Source organism: Colias eurytheme, chromosome 7, assembly GCF_061535395.1.
Source record: "Colias eurytheme isolate Ceu_HAF_F1 chromosome 7, ilColEury1 Martin Lab GWU primary, whole genome shotgun sequence".
In the NCBI taxonomy this organism is placed as follows: Eukaryota; Metazoa; Arthropoda; class Insecta; order Lepidoptera; family Pieridae; genus Colias; species Colias eurytheme.
Window position 1 is genome coordinate 630,453 of NC_142986.1, and position 26,319 is coordinate 656,771.

General features: G+C 36.4%; 3 protein-coding genes and 2 non-coding genes across 5 annotated transcripts in view; 1 reads left to right on the forward strand and 4 right to left on the reverse strand.

Moving 5' to 3' along the window:
- Positions 1-6,068, reverse strand: part of LOC149906860 (uncharacterized) — a 107,583-nt gene extending 101,515 nt beyond the window's left edge. The window contains exons 1-3 of the mRNA XM_090103906.1: positions 5,571-6,068; positions 5,208-5,340; positions 3,929-3,950 (exon numbers count right to left, since the gene is read on the reverse strand). Of these exons, the coding sequence (XP_089960032.1) occupies positions 3,929-3,950; positions 5,208-5,340; positions 5,571-6,014 (599 nt within the window). The 5' untranslated portion in view covers positions 6,015-6,068. The remainder of the gene's footprint in view (positions 1-3,928; positions 3,951-5,207; positions 5,341-5,570) is intronic.
- On the reverse strand, positions 3,755-3,826 carry TRNAT-CGU (transfer RNA threonine (anticodon CGU)). Its single transcript has one exon. It is a non-coding gene; the product is annotated as a tRNA-Thr (tRNA).
- Positions 4,300-4,372, reverse strand: TRNAF-GAA (transfer RNA phenylalanine (anticodon GAA)). Its single transcript has one exon. It is a non-coding gene; the product is annotated as a tRNA-Phe (tRNA).
- Positions 6,069-6,730: 662 nt separating the features above from the next.
- mRRF1 (mitochondrial ribosome recycling factor 1) lies at positions 6,731-7,699 on the reverse strand. Its single transcript, XM_090103726.1, has one exon. It carries the CDS (start codon positions 7,594-7,596, stop codon positions 6,841-6,843), a length of 756 nt encoding a protein of 251 aa, XP_089959852.1. The 5' UTR covers positions 7,597-7,699; the 3' UTR covers positions 6,731-6,840.
- Positions 7,700-8,005: 306 nt separating this feature from the next.
- LOC149906865 (poly(A) RNA polymerase, mitochondrial-like) overlaps positions 8,006-26,319 on the forward strand; it is a 43,586-nt gene continuing 25,272 nt past the window's right edge. Inside the window, exons 1-6 of the mRNA XM_090103909.1 lie at positions 8,006-8,147; positions 8,215-8,390; positions 10,100-10,420; positions 10,969-11,097; positions 12,407-12,618; positions 15,100-15,332. Of these exons, the coding sequence (XP_089960035.1) occupies positions 8,054-8,147; positions 8,215-8,390; positions 10,100-10,420; positions 10,969-11,097; positions 12,407-12,618; positions 15,100-15,332 (1,165 nt within the window). The 5' untranslated portion in view covers positions 8,006-8,053. The remainder of the gene's footprint in view (positions 8,148-8,214; positions 8,391-10,099; positions 10,421-10,968; positions 11,098-12,406; positions 12,619-15,099; positions 15,333-26,319) is intronic.

Consider the following 26,319-nt stretch of genomic DNA (forward strand, 5'->3'; position numbering starts at 1 on the left):
GTATTGCTGGCTTTGGTAGCGTATATTGAGTCAACTTAATAGGTTAGAAATATAAGATGAAGTTTATTATGTATTGGTGATTTGGGTTTCAGGAGTTTGACTTCTATAATGCCCATAGTGCCCAAAAGGAAGTAATGGAATATTTTCTTTCGAGAAAACTTTTGTCGAGAAATTAGCTATGATTTACAATAATTTTATTGAATGTGGTTATATTGTAAGTGCAGTTTTAGCAGAAATTATTTTAGGTATCATTATGCAAGTCGTAAAGTTATTACGCCGGCTTTTGATAACTGTAACGCATTGTAATAAAAATTGTTTTTCCCCACATTTTGTTGGGTTGCGATCTGCTCCTGAAATTAATGTAACGCCTATAAGCCCAACAAGATCGTGATCTGTTATGTGTATTCAATTAAAATAAATAAATTGGTAAAGTCCTGTACCTATCCCTTTATAGTCAGATACAGATCGACTTTTTTGCAGACAAGAGAAATATATCTTTAGTGCGCTAAGTAATAGACCAGATAGCGTTTATTTTTTTTCCTAATAACACAATTTTTAACAACAATTCCTTATAGTCCATTGAATGAGTCCCTCCAAGGGGGGTCTAGAGTGCGTGAGTTAGTAACGTAAGATGTTTCTTCGGAAACATGTCAAGAGTCCCTAGGTAATAAACATACTAAAACCCCGGGCCACTAGGAGGAGCCCCGGAGTGGGGGGAGGGGGGAAATGGGTCTATTTTTTCATTTTTCGCTTAAATCTCAAAAACAGTACATGTTAGAGAAAAACTTTCAAGGAAAAATTGAAAGGCCATAAAATTATCTACAAGTTGTACCTGAATCATTTTTTCCTATATCCTACCGTTTCTGAGTTATACGCAGTAAAACATGATTTTGGCTCAAACAATTTCCACATCAATCGATCAAAAAATATTTCTTTCTTCCAAAAAACTCAAAAGTGCAACTTGTGACCGGTACTGATAGATTGCTCTTAATTAGGTCTATAATTGGTAAAATAAACACATTCCTCCATGGAAGCCTTTAGGAGGAATCGATTGTCAAAATATTATATTAGGGCAGTTTGAGTTACTGAACTTGATCTTTTTATTTTTTTCTTCCAAAAAACTCAAAAGTGCAACTTGTGACCGGTACAGATAGATTGCTCATAATTAGGTCTATCATTGCTAAAAATACCAGATTCCACCACGGAGGCGTTTACGGGGAATTGAATTTTATCAGGGTAGTTACGATACATGAACTTTTTATTTTTTTTCTTCCAAAAATCTCAAAAGTGCAACTTGTGACCGGTACAGATAGATTGCTCATAATTAGGTCTATCATTGATAAAAATACCAGATTCCACCATGGAGGCGTTTATGGGGAATTGAATTTTATTAGGGTAGTTAGTTAAAAGTTCATGTATCGTAACTACCCTAATAAAATTCAATACCTCCTAAAGGCCTCCATGGTGGAATCTGGTTTTTTTATAAATGATAGACCTAATTATGAGCAATCTATCGGTACCGGTCACAAGTTGCACTTTTGAGTTTTTTTGGAAGAAAAAAAATAAAAAGTTCAAGTATCGTATCTACCCTAATAAAATTCAATTCCCCGTAAACGCCTCCGTGGTGGAATCTAGTATTTTTATCAATGATAGACCTAATTATGAGCAATCTATCTGTACCGGTCACAAGTTGCACTTTTGAGTTTTTTGGAAGAAAAAAATAAAAAGATCAAGTTCAGTAACTCAAACTACCCTAATATAGTATTTTGACAATCGATTCCTCCTAAAGGCTTCCATGGAGGAATGTGTTTATTTTACCAATTATAGACCTAATTAAGAGCAATCTAACAGTACCAGTCACAAGTTGCACTTTTGAGTTTTTTGGAAGAAAAAAATAAAAAGATCAAGTTCAGTAACTCAAACTACCCTAATATAGTATTTTGACAATCGATTCCTCCTAAAGGCTTCCATGGAGGAATGTGTTTATTTTACCAATTATAGACCTAATTAAGAGCAATCTAACAGTACCAGTCACAAGTTGCACTTTTGAGTTTTTTTGAAGAAAAAAATAAAAAGATCAAGTTCAGTAACTCAAACTACCCTAATATAGTATTTTGAAAATCGATTCCTCCGAAAGGCTTCCATGGAGGAATGTGTTTATTTTACTAATTATAGACCCAATTATGAGCAATCTATCAGTATCGGTCACAAGTTGCACTTTTGAGTTTTTTGGAAGAAAAAAATAAAAAGATCAAGTTCAGTAACTCAAACTACCATAATATAATATTTTGACAATCGATTCCTCCTAAAGGCTTCCATGGAGGAATGTGTTTATTTTACCAATTATAGACCTAATTAAGAGCAATCTATCAGTACCGGTCACAAGTTGCACTTTTGAGTTTTTTGGAAGAAAGAAATATTTTTTGATCGATTGATGTGGAAATTGTTTGAGCCAAAATCATGTTTTACTGCGTATAACTCAGAAACGGTAGGATATAGGAAAAAATGATTCAGGTACAACTTGTAGATAATTTTATGGCCTTTCAACTTTTCCTTGAAAGTTTTTCTCTAAAATGTACCGTTTTTGAGATTTAAGCGAAAAATGATAAAATGGACCCATTTTCCCCCTCCCCCCACTCCGGGGCTCCTCCTAGTGGCCCGGGGTTTTAGTATGTTTATTACCTAGGGACTCTTGACATGTTTCCGAAGAAACATCTTACGTTACTAACTCACGCACTCTAGAACTTTTTATTCAATGGACTATTACTACCACGATACATTTCTATAATTTAATATAAACTACGGGTGTAAGATAGCCTTTACGGCTACTTGTCTTGGCACAGCCGGTTCCACTGGATACCATTAGCGGTGGCAGATAATAAAACAGGATATGTCAGGTAAATACGATCATGATTAGGGCTGCTAGCTGGTGCTTTTAGTTAATTTCTGGTAGAGCTTTTGATATCTAAGTGATAATCTAAGAAAATGTGTAAACGAATAGATGGTGCGAGTAAATAATATGTAGTGTGGTAGTTACTTGTAATGGTATTTTCTATGAATTTACATAAATTTTATATCTGACTTCTATCTAAACTGCTATATTCGCACACACTGCTCACTTTGCTATATATAAGTACTATGTATTATAGAATACACGGTAGGTATATAATTATAGTTCATGGACTAGACATTTTTTAACATTTTCAATTGACGGATCTACATGTTATTATTAAAAATTTATGTTTTAAAATTGTGAAAAAAATAGTAAAAATTACAATAACGTATAATTTTAGATAAAATCTCAGAAAAACCATAAATTATTTCTTCGATGCCAGCCCTACCACCTAACGGGCCTCTAACGGTAACACTGTATCTAACACACCTTGAGAAAGGACCATAGAACATTTTATTGTACGCAGTTAAGTAAATAGATACCTTATAGATTGTACAAGTAGTCTGTGGTACAAGTGTTTTGAAAAACAAATATTTAGTAAAATAGCAAATTATGGACAAAATTTATCAAATTTTATAGCTCATAAAAATAAGACGAAGACTAACAACAAAATTAATTGCAAATTAGCAATAGTAATAAAATATAGGTACATTCTAAAATCTTCAAATAACAAATATTAAAAATATATATGTAAATGAAAGAATATTAATGAGAAAGAAAAATAAAAAGTTCGATAAGCTCAAATGTGATATAAAATATTTTGGAAATTTACGGTAAATAAAAATAAAAATTGCATACTGATGCCTCCTGTGAGGATTGAACTCACGACCCCTGGTTTACGAGACCAGTGCTCTACCACTGAGCTAAAGAGGCGATGTGAGGCTTCGCCAAATAGGGCATGATATTATTTTGAGAATTTTCCCTTAATCAAACAATTTTATAAAATTTCTATTCTAACAGTAAAAGTAAACATACCTTGATAAGATAGTATTTTTATCTGCAAAAAAAGAAAGCTTAATTAGTTTAGTGTAGTTTTATGACTAAAAACTCAATATTTTACGTAATTTTGATCATATCCTGTTAAATAAAATTATTCAATATTCTTTATCTATTACATAAAAAGATATGTATACTTTTATGAAACCTTTGATGATAATTTCAATTTTCACCACACAAAAATATGCAAGCCTGCAAGGCAAGAATTAGTAAATTGATACTTAAGGTCTTTAGTTTATTATCGTAGTTTATCATTATTAAAATCGATATAATCTCAAATTTTAAAGCATTGCATAATAATTAACATAAAATAAAAATTTTACATTAAAAATTTAAAGAAGCAAAAGAGTTGCCGAAACCCGGGATCGAACCAGGGACCTTTAGATCTTCAGTCTAACGCTCTCCCAACTGAGCTATTTCGGCAGATGTAAGGTGGTTCGAAATAACTGTTCTATTTATAGCATGAATTTGTATTTACTATTTAGTATCTTTTTTATTTATTGGTATTCTAAATATAATCAATAAATAATATTTTGTATATATTTTATATACAGTAGTAATAATCATGTATAACGATTTCATATACAATGGAAATAGAGACCTCTGAAGTTTCTGTATGGAACCTTATAAAATAGTTTTATAATAATACAACAAACGGCGGATAGATGGCGCTTTAGTTAAAAATGTCTTTGAATTTTTTTTTAGCAACATAAAACCATAAGGGTTCTGAAGTAAAACTTCATGAGAATCTAAAATTAATGATTGATGGCATTTGGCAAGTTGGACCTAAGTTTCACTGTCTCCAGGGTAGATTGTACTCAACTTTTATATTCTTCTACAGGTTAAATCTATCAGCAACTATATGAATTTAGTAATCAGTTAACAGTAAATTGATGCAAAAGGTATCATAAACTACCTAAATTAGTTTTTGGTAAGTATCCATGGTAAGTATTCATATTTTCATTCTTAGTAGTTTGTGTCTTCCCATGTAACAATTATTTCCTTAGTCATGCAGAGACATTGGACTAATAGGTAAATAACAGATTGGAATATATGTACAAAAATTTGATAAATACTACCATAATTTCAGTATTCAAAGTTTGGAATTTTTAAAAGTTAGAGAATGGTTTATTTCAAATAGAAATTCAATTTTTTTCTACATAGAATTCAAGCGAAAGGTTTATATGTATATAACATGCATAATTGCAGCCATGTGCAGTGAGGGTGGGTCGCTAGTTTTAATTAAATTAATGTTTACCCAATTCTTGAGCCTGCACTGCTTTGTCAACTGTCACTTGTCCTCCGTCGTTGAGGACAACACCACAAGACTCATACAGTCTGTCACGGAACTTCTTTGATTTCTCTATTTCTTCATATGCCTTTATTTCTTCCTGAAAATAACAAATAGGTAATTATTATATTGGTCTAAACTATAAAGAAAATAAATTCTTTCTAACACCCAACTGTCTTTATATATTTGTTTGTATTTTCTTATTACTAAGATCTACCAGTAGATTATAATAAAGTTTACAGTATTTACCTATGTAATTTACAAATATTAATAGTTCGCCACAATTTAGTTAGGTAATACATGAACAAAAAAATCACTGAACTTGCTTACCTTCAGTTCTTTTAATCTTGTGTGAGATCTACTAGAATAACACTGTCTAACATGACTATCGGTCCAACACCAGCTATCTAACTTTAAAACACTAGGGGCAGAAGCTCGCGCGTGAAGTTTTTGAACACTTTCGATTCGTTTATAAGTTTTCTGCAGTGGCGACTTTATCGGTTCAATTGACTTTAACGTTCGTTTAGGTTTAACAACATAAGTAGGCCTCTTGGGTTTAACTACATCACTTTCAGGTGTATAGTCGTTTAAAACGGTCGGCAGTTCACTAAATACACCCGAGGTAAAATTTGAAGAACTTTGCTTCGCGCCAATACGCGCGGGAGATTCATGCCGCTTTACAGTCGGATTCGAATTTAAACTAATACGAGATTTACTAACACGGGGCATAACCCTTTCGTAAGCGTTTTTAGGTCTCTGTGGATTTTTATCCATTTATAATTATGAAATTATCGCGTACGTAAAACAACAATACACTTATTTCAAATCAAAACAGTAAACACGAAAGCATTTGACAATTGACAGTTGACATTGACTGAAACGCGATATCATTGCCAGTTATATTGTTAATACAATTTCGTAGACTGTGTAATTTTATATTAATATAACTTTGACTACGTTCTAAAAGAAAAGAGAAGACTGCACTATTACATACCCTAAATTAGGATTTTATCTAATAACAAGGTTTTTAATGGGGTATTTGTTACCGCTGATTAATTCTATAAATAACCGCGACCCCGACACTGAAAACGGATTTTTGTTTGTACATATAGAACAAATCATAGCCATAGGTATGTTAGTAGACTCATTCATAGTTAAATCTCATATTTTAGAATTATAGGTGTATATGAAAACTGAAAAGCAACATCCACATAGTACACAATCACATAAATAATGATTACTAGCGGTCCGCCCCGGCTTCGCCCGTGGTACATGTTTACGTTTTCTCTACATAAGAACCATCCTCGTACTTCAAGGAATATAATAAAAAAAGAATTATCGAAATCGGTTCAGCCGTTCTCGAGTTATGCGCTTACCAACACATTTTGCGATTCATTTTTATATATAAGATAATATATAATCATAATACAATAACATTGGTCTCATACATATTATTTTTAATAGATAACCTTTGTAATAAAAAAAAAACGTAAGTTCAACAAAGTTTATTATGATCTTAAGTCCTATACTAAATAACTATTCATTGAATAACATAATTCATAGAAAAATCAATTCTTTCAAATAAATGCTTAGATCTATATTATTTTCCAACCAACTCATTATGTTTGGTTTCATAGATATTCTTTGCATCATTTTGATACTGTTCACATAAAACTCCAATCTGCTTAGTGACATTAAAAACTAAGTCCTCAGACACACCAGTCTGTTTCTTGGTCTTCTTAACAAATTCATTCTGTACATCTTTCATAGCATCTCTGCACTTTATGTATAATGCTTTGGCATTTTTTGCTAAAGCCTCACGGTGTTCCTTTGTCACTTTAGGCACAGGAACATATAACCTAGTTCCATCTTGCTGAGGGTTCAAATTCAAACCAGAACCATATATTGCCTTTAAAACATCAGGTATAACTTGAGGAAACGATGTAAAATCTATGACAAGTGTTTTTGGATTTTTTCTTATTATCTGAGCAAGCTCCTGTAATTCATAATCTTTGCCTTCATATTTGACTGCGAGAGATTCAATCGAGCCAGTTGTTGATCGTAATGAGAGATTCTTCGCAAAGTCATCTTTCATTTTTTCGATAGCTGCTTGGCACCGGTTTTTTAGTTTATCGACATCTACTAATTCCGCCATCATAGCTGGGTTTATTTCAACTTTCGCACCCTTACCTTTCTTATCTTTACCTTTGTCTTTATTTTTAGCATAGTTCCTTATTCCGATTGTATTTGTATTCACAGAAATAATTCCTACGTTACTTCGAAAAAGGTTAGGGGTTCCATTTCTTGTATTCGTTACTATAGGTATAATCAATCTTTGAAGTAATCGTGTCCCCATTTTCAGTAACCAATTTTGTAAGATTCAACAATAAACGTGTTTATTTTATTATAAAACTAATTCAAATTCAAAATAATAAAAATGTGATATGACAATAAATGGGTTTGACTTTGACAGACTGTCAATGTCAATGACAGTGGAACTTTGACACATTATCCTACAGATAACAAGGTACACCTCAGAGGAAAGGTACACGGATAATGGTAGACCATGGAAGTATATGTATGTCTATGTCTATATTTCCGTGTGGTAGACCAATAAAATAAATTATTAGTAATATTTGGGAATACGTTTTATAATTCTTATATGTATTCTGTTATTTCTATTTGGATTTTGATCATTTTCCGCTTATACTTTCCGCCTAAACATGTGTCATGTCAAATTGAATTGCGACAAATGTCAAAACTGACATGATCATGATCATAACATTAACCTATTTTTATAAACAATTTTAAAAATGTCTGTAATTTTTCAGACAGCAAAATTTTGCCTTAATAGGAAATCCTATAATACGTCATATTGCAAATATTTATTTTTTAGAAATCAATCAGGTATTTTTTGTTATTTTAAGTTGCTTTTTATATAACGAAATATGATTGAGGTTATGTATACTTATAGATACACCGAAGAAGTTTATCAGTTTTGATGAGATTGTGGCTCAAAGGAAAGCTGAGGCACGTCGAAGCCTCGTAGTACAAGTGAATTCTGAATCTTCGTTCAATGAATTGTATGGATATTGTTCTAAGTATGCAACAATTAATGATGTACACCACTACAAAAATTCAAATGATGAGGTAATCAAACTTATACATTATATTTTAGACAGTTTGCTCTATTGTAAACTTTGTAACAGTTGTTTTTTCGTAAGCAACTAGCTGAACCATGCTACTTCATGTTCATGACTATTGGCTGCACTCAATAGTAATCCATACTAATATTATAAATGCGAAAGTAACTCTGTCTGTCTGTCTGTTACTCAATCACGCCTAAACTACTGAACCAATTTGCATGAAATTTGGTATGGAGATATTTTGATACCCGAGAAAGGACATAGGCTACTTTTGGGGTTTCTTTAGAGAACTGCCGCACGAATTATAGGTTTTTGTGGGTGGGGGATGGGGGGGAGGAGGGGGGGACCCTCCCACCAAAAGGGGAAAGTTAGGAAACCAATAGTTTTGGAGAAAAATCAATTTTCCTATTCTAACCTCAAAATGTATGGAATTGGTGTAACAAAAATTTTACGATACATAAATAAAATACAAACAAGTTGTGAAAACCTACGTAGTTTTTTTTATTTGAGTGGGAATCGCCCTAAAGTCGCTTCTGGCACTCGCCGGCCGCTGCCGCGGCACGCTCGCTTCGCTCGCTCGGCTCGTGCGGCAGTTCAAATGTTAACCTAATACGCTCGTCGCTTCGCTCCTCGCTACCTATTTGAATACTAAAAGTTTAATAGTTTTTTAACCTACGTAGATTTTTTTAAAGCTATTGCATAGCTTCTATCGCGGGCCTTGAGCGCGGGGACCGAATCCAGAAATTGCGTAACGAAAAACCTCACGCTCCCCACTCCGACGGGCACGGAGGTGCGGCTTGAAGGCATGCTATGCAATAGCTTTGCCGCGGCAGTCCCCGAGTGCCACACGTCTTTTTTGTTTGAGTGGGAATCGCCCTTTAGTCGCTTCTGGCACTCGCCGGCCGCTGCCGCGGCACGCTCGCTTCGCTCGCTCGGCTCGTGCGGCAGTTCAAGAGTAAACCTAACACGCTCGTCGCTTCGCTCCTCGCTACCTATTTGGATATTAAAAATAAAAGTTTAATAGTTTTTTAACCTACCTACGTAGATTTTTTTTTGTTTGAGTAGGAATCGCCCTAAAATCGCTTTTGGCACTCGCCGGCCGCAGCGTAAAGTCACAGTACAGTGAAATAGAACGTCTTGGTCCGCTTTTTTGCACAACAAAACGGATAAATGCACTTTTTTCGCACAAAAAATTATTAACTTTAAAAATTAATAACTAAAAAACTACAAGTTTCCTAACGATAATATTTTGGAATTACAATCTTACATTACCTAGCTAACTAAAAATATAAATATTTCCAACAAATTCGTGCGGCAGTTAACTAAAGCCAACCCCTACTTTTTATTGGGAAATAGGTATGTACCACGGGCGAAGCCGGGGCGGACCGCTAGTTATTTATAATCCTCTCCTTTTAGTTGTATGTGATTTAAGCCTTGATAAAAAGACCATCCAAAATAACGTTATTTTGAGACATTAGGTTTGCACATTCAACAAAGCAAACATCAGCTGTGTAATATTAAGTAAAGATAAGGCTGCATTTTAACAGACTTAAAAAAAAAGGAGGAGGTTATCAATTTGGCCAGTATATTTTTAATAAATGTATAACAGATTTTTTTAAATAATGACTCGTCTAAAACATACATACCTATAGGGAAAGATGAAAAAACAAATAAAACACACTGTCAACACCCAATTTTTTATTAAATTTCCAGCATTTCATGCTCATCGAGTTCAATACAGAAGATAACATGAAAGAAGTTCTTAACGCATGCAGCGCGCACCAAAAAGACATTGACGTGATGGCCGTAAAGTCTCCCTTCCTGTGGTTCCGAGCAGCTCCTGATGGGAAACAAAGGTTTCCGGCTAATAACAAGACGTTGGCGATCACAAATGGTACCGCACAGGTGGAAGACGATGTGCTGTTTGAGGAACTGTTGAATTGTGAAACAGTATCGCAACAGATACAGCTTTTATATGATAGAACTAAGTTGAACGACATGGACGTAAGGCTGAGGTATATGGTCGCTAGACAGGTTAGTTTTTATGGAATTTACTGTTATATATTTTCATAGAAATGTCAGGCATTAATTTATGAATGAATAGTACAGGATTTTGACTCACTACTACGTGTTTTCCCGCGAGGACGCAAGCAGTAATTTTTTCGAAATGTCGGTAAAAACTTATATTATAAAAACTTGTTTAAAATCCGTTATATTTGTAGTTATATTTTTTTTCGATAAACTGTGCTGTTATTGTTATAACGCGGGCAAAGCCAATGAAATATAGCCTACTTTTATGATGCAAAAATTGTGTATAAGTTTATCCAGTAAAAATATCCAATAAAATAAAGTTGATGATGTTGAATCACTGCATGTTATAAAATTCACGATAAACTCAAAATCTACTTCACCAATTTTAATTTGGTTTTCACGACTAGATAGCGTAGTTCTCTAGAAGGTTGTAGTATGTATATAATTTTTCAAGTAATGGATAATGCGCACGACGCCGCGGGTGTAAAGCTAGTTAAAAAGAACTGCTTTTGTAATTAACAAATAATAAGAACACTTTCCCCAAATTTCAGCTAGAAGTAGTAATAAACAGTCTCTACGCGAACATAGCGATACAGCCCTTTGGATCGTCAGTCAACGGTTTTGGCAAAATGGGATGTGACCTGGATCTCGTTCTGACTAATAGTGTGACACAGGAGATGGTAAGGGTATTTGTATATGTTTTAGATAAAAAAAAATTGACGCCTGTTAAAATATGTCGTTATTGTCGCTTTCGTGGTACATATTTTGTTTAGTTTAAAAAAAAAAAATGTTACTTATATTATTATATTTATTTAATGCGAAAATGTGTTTGTTTGTTCATCTATAATCTTATATATAAAAATGAATCGCAAAATGTGTTGGTAAGCGCATAACTCGAGAACGGCTGAACCGATTTCGATAATTCTTTTTTTATTATATTCCTTGAAGTACGAGGATGGTTTTTATGTAGAGAAAATGTAAATATGTACCACGGGCGAAGCCGGGGCGGACCGCTAGTATGATATAAAAGATAAGTTGGCTATATCTGCGCCGGCACTAAGAGAATGGCATAGGCTTACCACAATAAAACATCTCCTTTCCTTGGGTTAATCTATTATGACGGGCATTTGAATCTCCCCTTAATTAATAATTTCCGATGTATGGAGTTATTTTAAATTTTCTTTGATTATGCTCTGTGTTGAAAACTATGCAATACATATTTATTTCTATAAATCATAAAAACAGACATAGACATCCAATGCAAATAAAAGCAATGTCTTAACTGTAATACAATTTTATTCAAGAAATATTTATTGCAACAAACAAATCTGTTATAGAGACGTGTGTATAAAATCACTTTTTATATTTAACTACCCGGCCGGTGCAAAGACGCCGCGCTTCTCGCCGGGTAGATAATTTTGTGTAAGTTTTTAAATGTTTTAAATTATTATCCCAATCCAAGCAGAATCTGTTCAGCCATTTTCGTGGTATAGTGGTGTAACTAGCACGACTTTATTTTATTTATGTCACCGATTGTAAAACCCCTTAGAATTTAGATTATATTATATATTTTGTGTGGTGGGCTAGATTATATTATAACCTAGCTCGCCACACTGCTGAACTATTGATAATTTGTGATCCGTAACATTTGCTTGCAATTTAACGCATTGTTTTTAATTTCGTAAAAATACCAATATATCGCATATATATTATACTGAGATAATCAAATTAAAAAATTTCATCTCACTACCAAACAAATAGAGTATTGTATGGTTTTATTAAACCACGGTATAATTGAAACTTTTCTCATTTAACACACATTAACATTTAACTAAAAAAATTCGGAATAATATTCCATTAACAGAAAAACATCATTTTTATCCCTACTTAGCGGCCGACCGTCACGTGACATGCAACACACAGACGAAAAAAGATTGAAACGATGTAATATAATTCTTAATATTTAATTATTTGAATTATAATCTTCAGATGGACCAAAACCGTCGGCTGGTGTACCAAGAGAGGAAGTACGAAGGTGGTCGCAGCCCCTGGCAAAGGCACATGGAGCTGGTAGCATCTCTCCTGGAACTTAGGATCCCAGGAGCCGCCAGGGTCACCAGGATCCTGAACGCTAGGGTCCCGATTGTGAAGTATTCGCATGAGATCAGCGATCTGGAATGCGATCTTTGCTATAATAATATGTGGGTATTTATCAGTGGCGTGCCTAGGGTGTAAGGACTGGGCAAGCCCAAATTTTTCAAAGTGTTTGATGGGTACCCTTTTCATGAATAATATACCTACCTAGGTATACTGTGTAATTATGTTCGTTATAAAACTTATAAAAAAACGTGAACATATCCCGAATCAAATCTTTTAAATTTTCACGCGCGCCCGCAAACAGTTGAGTCAAACGTTTATCATTGAAATCGATAAATTATATAAAACTGTAGAAAATTGTACAGATCATTTATATTCTAATTCAAAACGCCAATCTTTCTGAAGGAAAGATTTTATAACATCGGAATTATAGAAAGTAGGTGTTTATTTTAGAATTCAATTACCTAACAGCTCCTTTTCTATGGCAATTATTGATACCTAAGGGTGCACTCACACACATCAGTCACCGTCAAGTCACCGATGACTGATCGGTGACGGTTCGTGTACGTATCCACAAACACCAGTCACCGTCATGTTGTCCGTCAGTCACGTCGCCGGTTTGACTGAATCATTGAACACATACATCAGGTTAGTCAGTGATTAGACGTGTGTCACGCTAGAGAACATGTAGCAATTGACGGTAGCATGACGCTGACTGAACTGAGACGTGACGGCACCGGGTGAGTGGGGATAAAAGTATGATACATGTATGGAAAGATTATTTGACGTGCCTGACCGGTGACGTCACTGATAGATTTCGTGCCGGCGACTGTCGTGTGGGAACAGAGTCATACTAGAACTATTGATACATATTTTTTTAAAATCCTGTCCGGTGACGTGCCGTGACGGTGACTGATGTGTGTGAGTGCACCCTAATTCAGAAAGGCGTTCTTGGCCAAATAAATACACAAGTATTTCTTAATAATTAAATAAACGTACCTATGAATACGATTTAACGATGAGAAAGCACGCTCCGTGGAAGAACTACTACCTATTTACTAGCAGGAATCGTAACTACCAAAATATGTGCAAATTTCAACAGCTGGGGAAAGGCTTCTTCTAAGCAATTCTCATTCATGAAATCGTTCGTAAACATTACAATTAAAATTTCGTTTATATGTGACTTACTAGTTTCGGTAATGCACAAATCGGGAGTTGGTTTTGATGAAGAAATTAATTGTTTTTCAGTAAAGTTTAATGATTTTACCTTTTCCCCGCTGAGCACAAAGTAAACCATCACAATTTACAACACAATCTGCTGTCGCGACACTTATTTTACCACAAAATTCGAAAAACTTAACCTAAATTACACCGGTATAATCACCCGCTCAAACAAACTATAATTTAACAATAATATTCACGACGTTCGTTCGCGCAATCGTAACTATCTTCACACTGTTAAAAAGCCGGGCTTCATGCTCCTTACAAATTGCTATAGAGTTCTATAGCTAGGTATGTATCTATTCCGACGAAATTTCATACGTTAGAAGAGATGAGCGCAAAGCCCGGTAAAAGCCCACGCGTGCAAGCGAGACACCGCACTGTTTATAATCCATCCAATTTAGGTTGTAACGTCCATATAAAAGGTACGACCTTATTCCGATAGGAAGAAGGATGAAATTAAAAAGTTTACTCGAATTCGTCATTGTTTTATGCTAGGCGTATTATATATTATATTGTAGGTGAGTTTTCATTGAATTCGGAGCAGATTATGAATTGCTCATTGCGCGCGAATATTCAAACGTAAATATGGGTATTTTCCTGTCTCGTAGCGAATTTCTAAGGCAAGCCGGGCTTTTCGGCTTGTATGAACGTACCGCCACTGGTATTTATGTGGTAAAAAAGTCCTGTGCATTTTCATAAATTGACAGGTTTTTATCATATTATAGTTTCATTTCAATTTATTTCGTATATTAAAAAGTGCAACTTCTCTTCATTCATCTATACTAATATTATAAAGAGGAAAGGTTTGTATGTATGTATGTATGATTTTCACGCATAAACTACTGGACCGATTTTGATGAAATTTGGCACAGATAATCTTTAGACCCTGAGAAACAACATAGGCTACGTTTTATTGCGAAATATGTACCACGGGCGAAGCCGGGGCGGACCGCTAGTGACTAAATAAGTTGAAAATAAAAAGCAACAGCATAACAAATAAATAAATAAATAAATAAATTAATCTCTTTATTTGCATAATGTGTGTACAAAGATAACAAATTACATTATAGGTCGAATCAACACATTAGCCATGAATGGCGTGCAAATTATATTATCAGCAATATCTATATCTAATATAAATAATAGGGAAAAAAAAGAAACAAATAACTAAGCGCCGCTTTAAATTTTCAACTGCTATTAATTTAAAAATGTTTAAAAAGGCTACATAATATGTTTCGCTCACTTCATGTCATGTTGCTATTTTTCCTGTTACAGCAGTAAAAATGACAACGCAATTACTTGTGTTAATATTTTGCTTGAAACAATGACGTAACGTAACAAAGACGTTTTTAAATATGCAGGTCCGGCGTGTACATGTCAGAGTTGCTCTGGCAGCTCGGATCCCTGGACCCTAGGGTCCGGCCGCTCACAGTCGCAGTCCGGCGCTGGGCCCGAGCCACAGCTCTCACCACACCGCACCCGGGACGGTGGATCACCAACTTCCCGCTGACGCTGCTCGTGCTGTTCTTCCTGCAGCAACCGAGACAAGGATCCCGGATCCTGCCAAATTTGAAGCTGCTTGTTGATAGGGCTGGTGTGTAAAATGTTCTAGTTATAAGTTAACTTACAAGTTACAAAACTGCTGGTGCTTAAAGTGAGGGAGACTGTACTGTTAGTGATAAGCTACTGGTTGAAGCAGCAAGTGAGTAGACACTGTATTATTATTGCAAAAGCTCCTGGTTGAAGCAGCAAGTGAGTAGACACTGTATTATTATTGCAAAAGCTCCTGGTTGAAGCAGCAAGTGAGTAGACACTGTACTGTTCCTCCAAAGCTGCTGGTTGAAGCAGCAAGTGAGTAAATACTGTACTGTTACTGAAAATGCTGCTGGTTGAAGCAGCAAGTGAGTAGACACTGTATTATTATTGCAAAAGCTCCTGGTTGAAGCAGCAAGTGAGTAGACACTGTATTATTATTGCAAAAGCTCCTGGTTGAAGCAGCAAGTGAGTAGACACTGTATTATTATTGCAAAAGCTCCTGGTTGAAGCAGCAAGTGAGTAGACACTGTACCAGAGGCGGCTCGTGACAAAATTTTATGGGTGTTCACTTGAAATAAAACACTTTGTTGCTTTCATCACAACCACACAACCACGGTGTTTTCACATAATATTGTTCGGATTTAAACACACGCGTATATGTTTTCGTTTTTGTCGTACATTTTTGCGTAAGGTCAAGTTCAGGCCGTGGCAGTCCCTTAGCTTTCAATTCAAGCCGAATTTGTAACGTTTTAACACACTTTTTAATGAACGCCACATTATAATTGTTCATTTTCACACTCACAAGTAATACTGATAACTACAGACTATTTCAACACGTATCTTATGATTTTAATTAAAAAATTCCCGAATTTGCTATCGCGCGCGTGCATTGAAGTTGACTCGAGACTTCGAGAGTCGAGTGTTTGTTTATAATATAGAGAGTGGCAACATCGCTGTCCTGTGTACGGGCGCCCAGGCGCGGCGGTAAAAACGAACCGGCAACGTTTGCGGGAGCGGCGCTCCGAATTTTGCTATTTTTCCATAGAAAATCTTCTGTTTCACGCGCGCAGGGCACTGGCAAACCCTCTCTTTCACTCCTATTGGATTTCGTATTAGGAAATGTACTAAATATTTTTTCATTGGAGCGCAATCGTGAGCGCTCCGCTTCGCGCGTTACTGTATAATACAGTATTATTCAGGTGTATGGAATGATGGATATATTCATTGGTATTGACAGTAGTTTTTTACGATTACGATTGATTTTAAATAGTAATAATTAATATTAATCCCACCAAAAACATTTTCATGTAAAATGTTGCCAAGACGAGCCCATATGACTCGCACTGTCAAAAAGTTATCAGATCTCATGTAGAGCCAAGCTTCTAACACTACACGCCCTAACTCTACAAGGCCTAACTTCACAAACTCTACACGTTAGTCAAAATATGTGGCTTGGCCATTTCGCTACATTCACATCGGCGTAAGGTGAAAAATTAATTCACTGTTCATTACTTTTGTGTTATACAATAGTTCTTGTAGTAACGAACGGCCAAGCCACATATTTTGACTAAGGTGTAGAGTTTGTGAAGTTAGGCCTTGTAGAGTTAGGGCGTGTAGTGTTAGAAGCTTGGCTCTACATGAGATCTGATAACTTTTTGACAGTGCGAGTCATATGGGCTCGTCTTGGCAACATTTTACATGAAAATGTTTTTGGTGGGATTTCATTTCTTTTTGTAGGTTGTTTGTAACAATTTTTTTTTTAACAAGGAGTACCTATACATATATATATCTAGGGGAACCAAGTTTTAGATTATTAGATTAGACCTCCTAGCGTCATCAAAATTTAATTTAAAATTACAGGTCTCATACAAACTCCCATCCCCTAGTTTAAGGGGTTGGGGGATGAAAGTTACAAGTTTTATAATTTTTTTGTTGTTTGTTAGACCTCTAGCGTCATCAAAATTTAATTTAAAATTACAGGTCTCATACAAACTCCCATCCCCTAGTTTAAGGGGTTGGGGGATGAAAGTTACAAGTTTTATAATTTTTTTGTTGTTTGTGTGCTAATACTAGCTTACATACAAAATTTCAGCTTTCTAGGACATTAGGAAATACCTTAAGAATTTTGATGATCATCAGTGAGTCAGTGACGAAATTAGAGTTTTTTAGATATAAATAAAATCTGAAGTATAAAAGCTAATGTAATTAAAACTTAATATGTTCAATAAGTCCGCTATTGACAATATATCCCGAAAATTTTGTTGATCTAGCATAATCCAAACCCAAGTTATGAGGGTTCAAAAAAACGTCGAAGCGCTTCGAGAAAAGGTAGGTAGTGCCCGTGCGCCTCGCTTGGCTTGTCTTGGCGGTAATATTAATAATGAAATTAAGGAGTATGATTTTATTATAATTATTTATGGGAGTTCACTGCACCAGCGCTCCTTAGGGCGAGCCGCCTCTGCACTGTACTGTTACTTTTTAAGCTACTGGTTGAAGCAGCAAGTGAGTATACACTGTATTATTATTGCAAAAGCTGGTGGTTGAAGCAGCAAGTGAGTAGACACTGTATTATTATTGCAAAAGCTGCTGGTTGAAGCAGCAAGTGAGTAGACACTGTATTATTATTGGAAAAGCTACTGGTTGATGCAGCAAGTGAGTAGACACTGTATTATTATTGCAAAAGCTGCTGGTTGAAGCAGCAAGTGAGTAGACACTGTATTATTATTGCAAAAGCTAGTGGTTGAAGCAGCTAGTGAGTAGACACTGTATTATTATTGCAAAAGCTCCTGGTTGAAGCAGCAAGTGAGTAGACACTGTATTATTATTGCAAAAGCTGCTGGTTGAAGCAGCAAGTGAGTAGACACTGTACTGTTACTGAAAAAGCTACTGGATGATGCAGCAAGTGAGTAGACACTGTATTATTACTGCAAAAGCTGCTGGTTGAAGCAGCAAGTGAGTAGACACTGTATTATTATTGCAAAAGCTGCTGGTTGAAGCAGCAAGTGAGTAGACACTGTACTGTTACTGAAAAAGCTACTGGATGATGCAGCAAGTGAGTAGACACTGTATTATTATTGCAAAAGCTTACTGGTTGATGCAGCAAGTGAGTAGACACTGTATTATTATTGCAAAAGCTCCTGGTTGAAGCAGCAAGTGAGAAGACACTGTATTATTATTGCAAAAGCTGCTGGTTGAAGCAGCAAGTGAGTAGACACTGTATTATTATTGCAAAAGCTGGTGGTTGAAGCAGCAAGTGAGTAGACACTGTATTATTATTGCAAAAGCTGGTGGTTGAAGCAGCAAGTGAGTAGACACTGTATTATTATTGCAAAAGCTGGTGGTTGAAGCAGCAAGTGAGTAGACACTGTATTATTATTGCAAAAGCTGCTGGTTGAAGCAGCAAGTGAGTAGACACTGTATTATTATTGCAAAAGCTGGTGGTTGAAGCAGCAAGTGAGTAGACACTGTATTATTATTGCAAAAGCTCCTGGTTGAAGCAGCAAGTGAGTAGACACTGTATTATTATTGCAAAAGCTCCTGGTTGAAGCAGCAAGTGAGTAGACACTGTATTATTATTGCAAAAGCTGCTGGTTGAAGCAGCAAGTGAGTAGACACTGTATTATTATTGCAAAAGCTGCTGGTTGAAGCAGCAAGTGAGTTGACACTGAATTATTATTGCAAAAGCTGCTGGTTGAAGCAGCAAGTGAGTAGACACTGTATTATTATTGCAAAAGCTCCTGGTTGAAGCAGCAAGTGAGTAGACACTGTATTATTATTGCAAAAGCTCCTGGTTGAAGCAGCAAGTGAGAAGACACTGTATTATTATTGCAAAAGCTCCTGGTTGAAGCAGCAAGTGAGTAGACACTGTATTATTATTGCAAAAGCTGCTGGTTGAAGCAGCAAGTGAGTAGACATTGTATTATTATTGCAAAAGCTGCTGGTTGAAGCAGCAAGTGAGTAGATACTATATTATTACTGCAAAAGCTTCTGGTCGAAGCAGCAAGTGAGTAGACACTGTATTATTATTGCAAAAGCTGGTGGTTGAAGCAGCAAGTGAGTAGACACTGTATTATTATTGCAAAAGCTGGTGGTTGAAGCAGCAAGTGAGTAGACACTGTATTATTATTGCAAAAGCTGCTGGTTGAAGCAGCAAGTGAGTAGACACTGTATTATTATTGCAAAAGCTACTGGTTGATGCAGCAAGTGAGTAGACACTGTATTATTATTGCAAAAGCTGCTGGTTGAAGCAGCAAGTGAGTAGACACTGTATTATTATTGCAAAAGCTAGTGGTTGAAGCAGCTAGTGAGTAGACACTGTATTATTATTGCAAAAGCTCCTGGTTGAAGCAGCAAGTGAGTAGACACTGTATTATTATTGCAAAAGCTGCTGGTTGAAGCAGCAAGTGAGTAGACACTGTACTGTTACTGAAAAAGCTACTGGATGATGCAGCAAGTGAGTAGACACTGTATTATTACTGCAAAAGCTGCTGGTTGAAGCAGCAAGTGAGTAGACACTGTATTATTATTGCAAAAGCTGCTGGTTGAAGCAGCAAGTGAGTAGACACTGTATTATTATTGCAAAAGCTGCTGGTTGAAGCAGCAAGTGAGTAGACACTGTATTATTATTGCAAAAGCTGGTGGTTGAAGCAGCAAGTGAGTAGACACTGTATTATTATTGCAAAAGCTGGTGGTTGAAGCAGCAAGTGAGTAGACACTGTATTATTATTGCAAAAGCTGGTGGTTGAAGCAGCAAGTGAGTAGACACTGTATTATTATTGCAAAAGCTGCTGGTTGAAGCAGCAAGTGAGTAGACACTGTATTATTATTGCAAAAGCTGGTGGTTGAAGCAGCAAGTGAGTAGACACTGTATTATTATTGCAAAAGCTCCTGGTTGAAGCAGCAAGTGAGTAGACACTGTATTATTATTGCAAAAGCTCCTGGTTGAAGCAGCAAGTGAGTAGACACTGTATTATTATTGCAAAAGCTGCTGGTTGAAGCAGCAAGTGAGTAGACACTGTATTATTATTGCAAAAGCTGCTGGTTGAAGCAGCAAGTGAGTTGACACTGAATTATTATTGCAAAAGCTGCTGGTTGAAGCAGCAAGTGAGTAGACACTGTATTATTATTGCAAAAGCTCCTGGTTGAAGCAGCAAGTGAGTAGACACTGTATTATTATTGCAAAAGCTCCTGGTTGAAGCAGCAAGTGAGAAGACACTGTATTATTATTGCAAAAGCTCCTGGTTGAAGCAGCAAGTGAGTAGACACTGTATTATTATTGCAAAAGCTGCTGGTTGAAGCAGCAAGTGAGTAGACATTGTATTATTATTGCAAAAGCTGCTGGTTGAAGCAGCAAGTGAGTAGATACTATATTATTACTGCAAAAGCTTCTGGTCGAAGCAGCAAGTGAGTAGACACTGTATTATTATTGCAAAAGCTGGTGGTTGAAGCAGCAAGTGAGTAGACACTGTATTATTATTGCAAAAGCTGGTGGTTGAAGCAGCAAGTGAGTAGACACTGTATTATTATTGCAAAAGCTGCTGGTTGAAGCAGCAAGTGAGTAGACACTGTATTATTATTGCAAAAGCTGGTGGTTGAAGCAGCAAGTGAGTAGACACTGTATTATTATTGCAAAAGCTGGTGGTTGAAGCAGCAAGTGAGTAGACACTGTATTATTATTGCAAAAGCTCCTGGTTGAAGCAGCAAGTGAGTAGACACTGTATTATTATTGCAAAAGCTGCTGGTTGAAGCAGCAAGTGAGTAGACACTGTATTATTATTGCAAAAGCTGCTGGTTGAAGCAGCAAGTGAGTTGACACTGAATTATTATTGCAAAAGCTGCTGGTTGAAGCAGCAAGTGAGTAGACACTGTATTATTATTGCAAAAGCTCCTGGTTGAAGCAGCAAGTGAGTAGACACTGTATTATTATTGCAAAAGCTCCTGGTTGAAGCAGCAAGTGAGTAGACACTGTATTTTTATTGCAAAAGCTGCTGGTTGAAGCAGCAAGTGAGTAGACACTGTATTATTATTGCAAAAGCTGCTGGTTGAAGCAGCAAGTGAGTTGACACTGAATTATTATTGCAAAAGCTGCTGGTTGAAGCAGCAAGTGAGTAGACACTGTATTATTATTGCAAAAGCTCCTGGTTGAAGCAGCAAGTGAGTAGACACTGTATTATTATTGCAAAAGCTCCTGGTTGAAGCAGCAAGTGAGTAGACACTGTATTATTATTGCAAAAGCTGCTGGTTGAAGCAGCAAGTGAGTAGACATTGTATTATTATTGCAAAAGCTGCTGGTTGAAGCAGCAAGTGAGTAGATACTATATTATTACTGCAAAAGCTTCTGGTCGAAGCAGCAAGTGAGTAGACACTGTATTATTATTGCAAAAGCTGCTGGTTAAAGCAGCAAGTGAGTAGACACTGTATTATTATTGCAAAAGCTTCTGGTTGAAGCAGCAAGTGAGTAGACACTGTATTATTATTGCAAAAGCTTCTGGTTGAAGCAGCAAGTGAGTAGACACTGTATTATTATTGCAAAAGCTTCTGGTTGAAGCAGCAAGTGAGTACACACTGTATTATTATTGCAAAAGCTGATGGTTGAAGCAGCAAGTGAGTAGACACTGTATTATTATTGCAAAAGCTCCTGGTTGAAGCAGCAAGTGAGTAGACACTGTATTATTATTGCAAAAGCTGCTGGTTGAAGCAGCAAGTGAGTAGACACTGTATTATTATTGCAAAAGCTGCTGGTTGAAGCAGCAAGTGAGTAGACACTGTATTATTATTGCAAAAGCTGCTGGTTGAAGCAGCAAGTGAGTAGATACTATATTATTACTGCAAAAGCTTCTGGTTGAAGCAGCAAGTGAGTACACACTGTATTATTATTGCAAAAGCTGATGGTTGAAGCAGCAAGTGAGTAGACACTGTATTATTATTGCAAAAGCTCCTGGTTGAAGCAGCAAGTGAGTAGACACTGTATTATTATTGCAAAAGCTGCTGGTTGAAGCAGCAAGTGAGTAGACACTGTATTATTATTGCAAAAGCTGCTGGTTGAAGCAGCAAGTGAGTAGACACTGTATTATTATTGCAAAAGCTGCTGGTTGAAGCAGCAAGTGAGTAGATACTATATTATTACTGCAAAAGCTTCTGGTTGAAGCAGCAAGTGAGTAGACACTGTATTATTATTGCAAAAGCTGCTGGTTGAAGCAGCAAGTGAGTAGACACTGTATTATTATTGCAAAAGCTGGTGGTTGAAGCAGCAAGTGAGTTAACACTGTATTATTATTGCAAAAGCTGCTGGTTGAAGCAGCAAGTGAGTAGACACTGTATTATTATTGCAAAAGCTCCTGGTTGAAGCAGCAAGTGAGTAGACACTGTATTATTATTGCAAAAGCTGGTGGTTGAAGCAGCAAGTGAGTTGACACTGTATTATTATTGCAAAAGCTGCTGGTTGAAGCAGCAAGTGAGTAGACACTGTATTATTATTGCAAAAGCTCCTGGTTGAAGCAGCAAGTGAGTAGACACTGTATTATTATTGCAAAAGCTCCTGGTTGAAGCAGCAAGTGAGTAGACACTGTATTATTATTGCAAAAGCTCCTGGTTGAAGCAGCAAGTAAGTAGACACTGTATTATTATTGCAAAAGCTGGTGGTTGAAGCAGCAAGTGAGTTGACACTGTATTATTATTGCAAAAGCTGCTGGTTGAAGCAGCAAGTGAGTAGACACTGTATTATTATTGCAAAAGCTTCTGGTTGAAGCAGCAAGTGAGTAGACACTGTATTATTATTGCAAAAGCTTCTGGTTGAAGCAGCAAGTGAGTAGACACTGTATTATTATTGCAAAAGCTTCTGGTTGAAGCAGCAAGTGAGTACACACTGTATTATTATTGCAAAAGCTGATGGTTGAAGCAGCAAGTGAGTAGACACTGTATTATTATTGCAAAAGCTCCTGGTTGAAGCAGCAAGTGAGTAGACACTGTATTATTATTGCAAAAGCTGCTGGTTGAAGCAGCAAGTGAGTAGACACTGTATTATTATTGCAAAAGCTGCTGGTTGAAGCAGCAAGTGAGTAGACACTGTATTATTATTGCAAAAGCTGCTGGTTGAAGCAGCAAGTGAGTAGATACTATATTATTACTGCAAAAGCTTCTGGTTGAAGCAGCAAGTGAGTACACACTGTATTATTATTGCAAAAGCTGATGGTTGAAGCAGCAAGTGAGTAGACACTGTATTATTATTGCAAAAGCTCCTGGTTGAAGCAGAAGGTGAGTAGACACTGTATTATTATTGCAAAAGCTGCTGGTTGAAGCAGCAAGTGAGTAGACACTGTATTATTATTGCAAAAGCTGCTGGTTGAAGCAGCAAGTGAGTAGACACTGTATTATTATTGCAAAAGCTGCTGGTTGAAGCAGCAAGTGAGTAGATACTATATTATTACTGCAAAAGCTTCTGGTTGAAGCAGCAAGTGAGTAGACACTGTATTATTATTGCAAAAGCTGCTGGTTGAAGCAGCAAGTGAGTAGACACTGTATTATTATTGCAAAAGCTGGTGGTTGAAGCAGCAAGTGAGTTAACACTGTATTATTATTGCAAAAGCTGCTGGTTGAAGCAGCAAGTGAGTAGACACTGTATTATTATTGCAAAAGCTCCTGGTTGAAGCAGCAAGTGAGTAGACACTGTATTATTATTGCAAAAGCTGGTGGTTGAAGCAGCAAGTGAGTTGACACTGTATTATTATTGCAAAAGCTGCTGGTTGAAGCAGCAAGTGAGTAGACACTGTATTATTATTGCAAAAGCTCCTGGTTGAAGCAGCAAGTGAGTAGACACTGTATTATTATTGCAAAAGCTCCTGGTTGAAGCAGCAAGTGAGTAGACACTGTATTATTATTGCAAAAGTTGCTGGTCTAAGCAGCAAGTGAGTAGACACTGTATTATTATTGCAAAAGCTGCTGGTTGAAGCAGCAAGTGAGTTGACACTGTATTATTATTGCAAAAGCTGCTGGTTGAAGCAGCAAGTGAGTAGACACTGTATTATTATTGCAAAAGCTCCTGGTTGAAGCAGCAAGTGAGTAGACACTGTATTATTATTGCAAAAGCTGCTGGTTGAAGCAGCAAGTGAGTAGACACTGTATTATTATTGTAAAAGCTGCTGGTTGAAGCAGCAAGTGAGTAGACACTGTATTATTATTGCAAAAGCTGCTGGTTGAAGCAGCAAGTGAGTAGATACTATATTATTACTGCAAAAGCTTCTGGTTGAAGCAGCAAGTGAGTAGACACTGTATTATTATTGCAAAAGCTGCTGGTTGAAGCAGCAAGTGAGTAGACACTGTATTATTATTGCAAAAGCTGGTGGTTGAAGCAGCAAGTGAGTTGACACTGTATTATTATTGCAAAAGCTGCTGGTTGAAGCAGCAAGTGAGTAGACACTGTATTATTATTGCAAAAGCTCCTGGTTGAAGCAGCAAGTGAGTAGACACTGTATTATTATTGCAAAAGCTCCTGGTTGAAGCAGCAAGTGAGTAGACACTGTATTATTATTGCAAAAGCTTCTGGTTGAAGCAGCAAGTGAGTAGACACTGTATTATTATTGCAAAAGCTTCTGGTTGAAGCAGCAAGTGAGTAGACACTGTATTATTATTGCAAAAGCTGATGGTTGAAGCAGCAAGTGAGTTGACACTGTATTATTATTGCAAAAGCTGCTGGTTGATGCAGCAAGTGAGTAGACACTGTATTATTATTGCAAAAGCTGGTGGTTGAAGCAGCAAGGGAGTAGACACTGTATTATTATTGCAAAAGCTGGTGGTTGAAGCAGCAAGTGAGTAGACACTGTATTATTATTGCAAAAGCTGCTGGTTGAAGCAGCAAGTGAGTAGACACTGTATTATAATTGCAAAAGCTCCTGGTTGAAGCAGCAAGTGAGTAGACAATGTATTATTATTGCAAAAGCTGCTGGTTGAAGCAGCAAGTGAGTAGACACTGTATTATTATTGCAAAAGCTGCTAATTGAAGCAGCAAGTGAGTAGATACTATATTATTACTGCAAAAGCTTCTGGTCGAAGCAGCAAGTGAGTAGACACTGTATTATTATTGCAAAAGCTTCTGGTTGAAGCAGCAAGTGAGTAGACACTGTATTATTATTGCAAAAGCTGATGGTTGAAGCAGCAAGTGAGTAGACACTGTATTATTATTGCAAAAGCTGCTGGTTGAAGCAGCAAGTGAGTAGACACTGTATTATTATTGCAAAAGCTGCTGGTTGAAGCAGCAAGTGAGTAGATACTATATTATTACTGCAAAAGCTGGTGGTTGAAGCAGCAAGTGAGTTGACACTGTATTATTATTGCAAAAGCTGCTGGTTGAAGCAGCAAGTGAGTAGACACTGTATTATTATTGCAAAAGCTGCTGGTTGAAGCAGCAAGTGAGTAGACACTGTATTATTATTGCAAAAGCTGCTGGTTGAAGCAGCAAGTGAGTAGATACTATATTATTACAGCAAAAGCTTCTGGTTGAAGCAGCAAGTGAGTAGACACTGTATTATTATTGCAAAAGCTTCTGTGCAAGCAGCAAGTGAGTAGACACTGTATTATTATTGCAAAAGCTGGTGGTTCAAGCAGCAAGTGAGTTGACACTGTATTATTATTGCAAAAGCTTCTGGTTGAAGCAGCAAGTGAGTAGACACTGTATTATTATTGCAAAAGCTTCTGGTTGAAGCAGCAAGTGAGTAGACACTGTATTATTATTGCAAAAGCATCTGGTTGAAGCAGCAAGTGAGTAGACACTGTATTATTATTGCAAAAGCTGCTGGTTGAAGCAGCAAGTGAGTAGACACTGTATTATTATTGCAAAAGCTGCTGGTTGAAGCAGCAAGTGAGTAGACACTGTATTATTATTGCAAAAGCTGCTGGTTGAAGCAGCAAGTGAGTAGATACTATATTATTACTGCAAAAGCTTCTGGTTGAAGCAGCAAGTGAGTAGACACTGTATTATTATTGCAAAAGCTGCTGGTTAAAGCAGCAAGTGAGTAGACACTGTATTATTATTGCAAAAGCTTCTGGTTGAA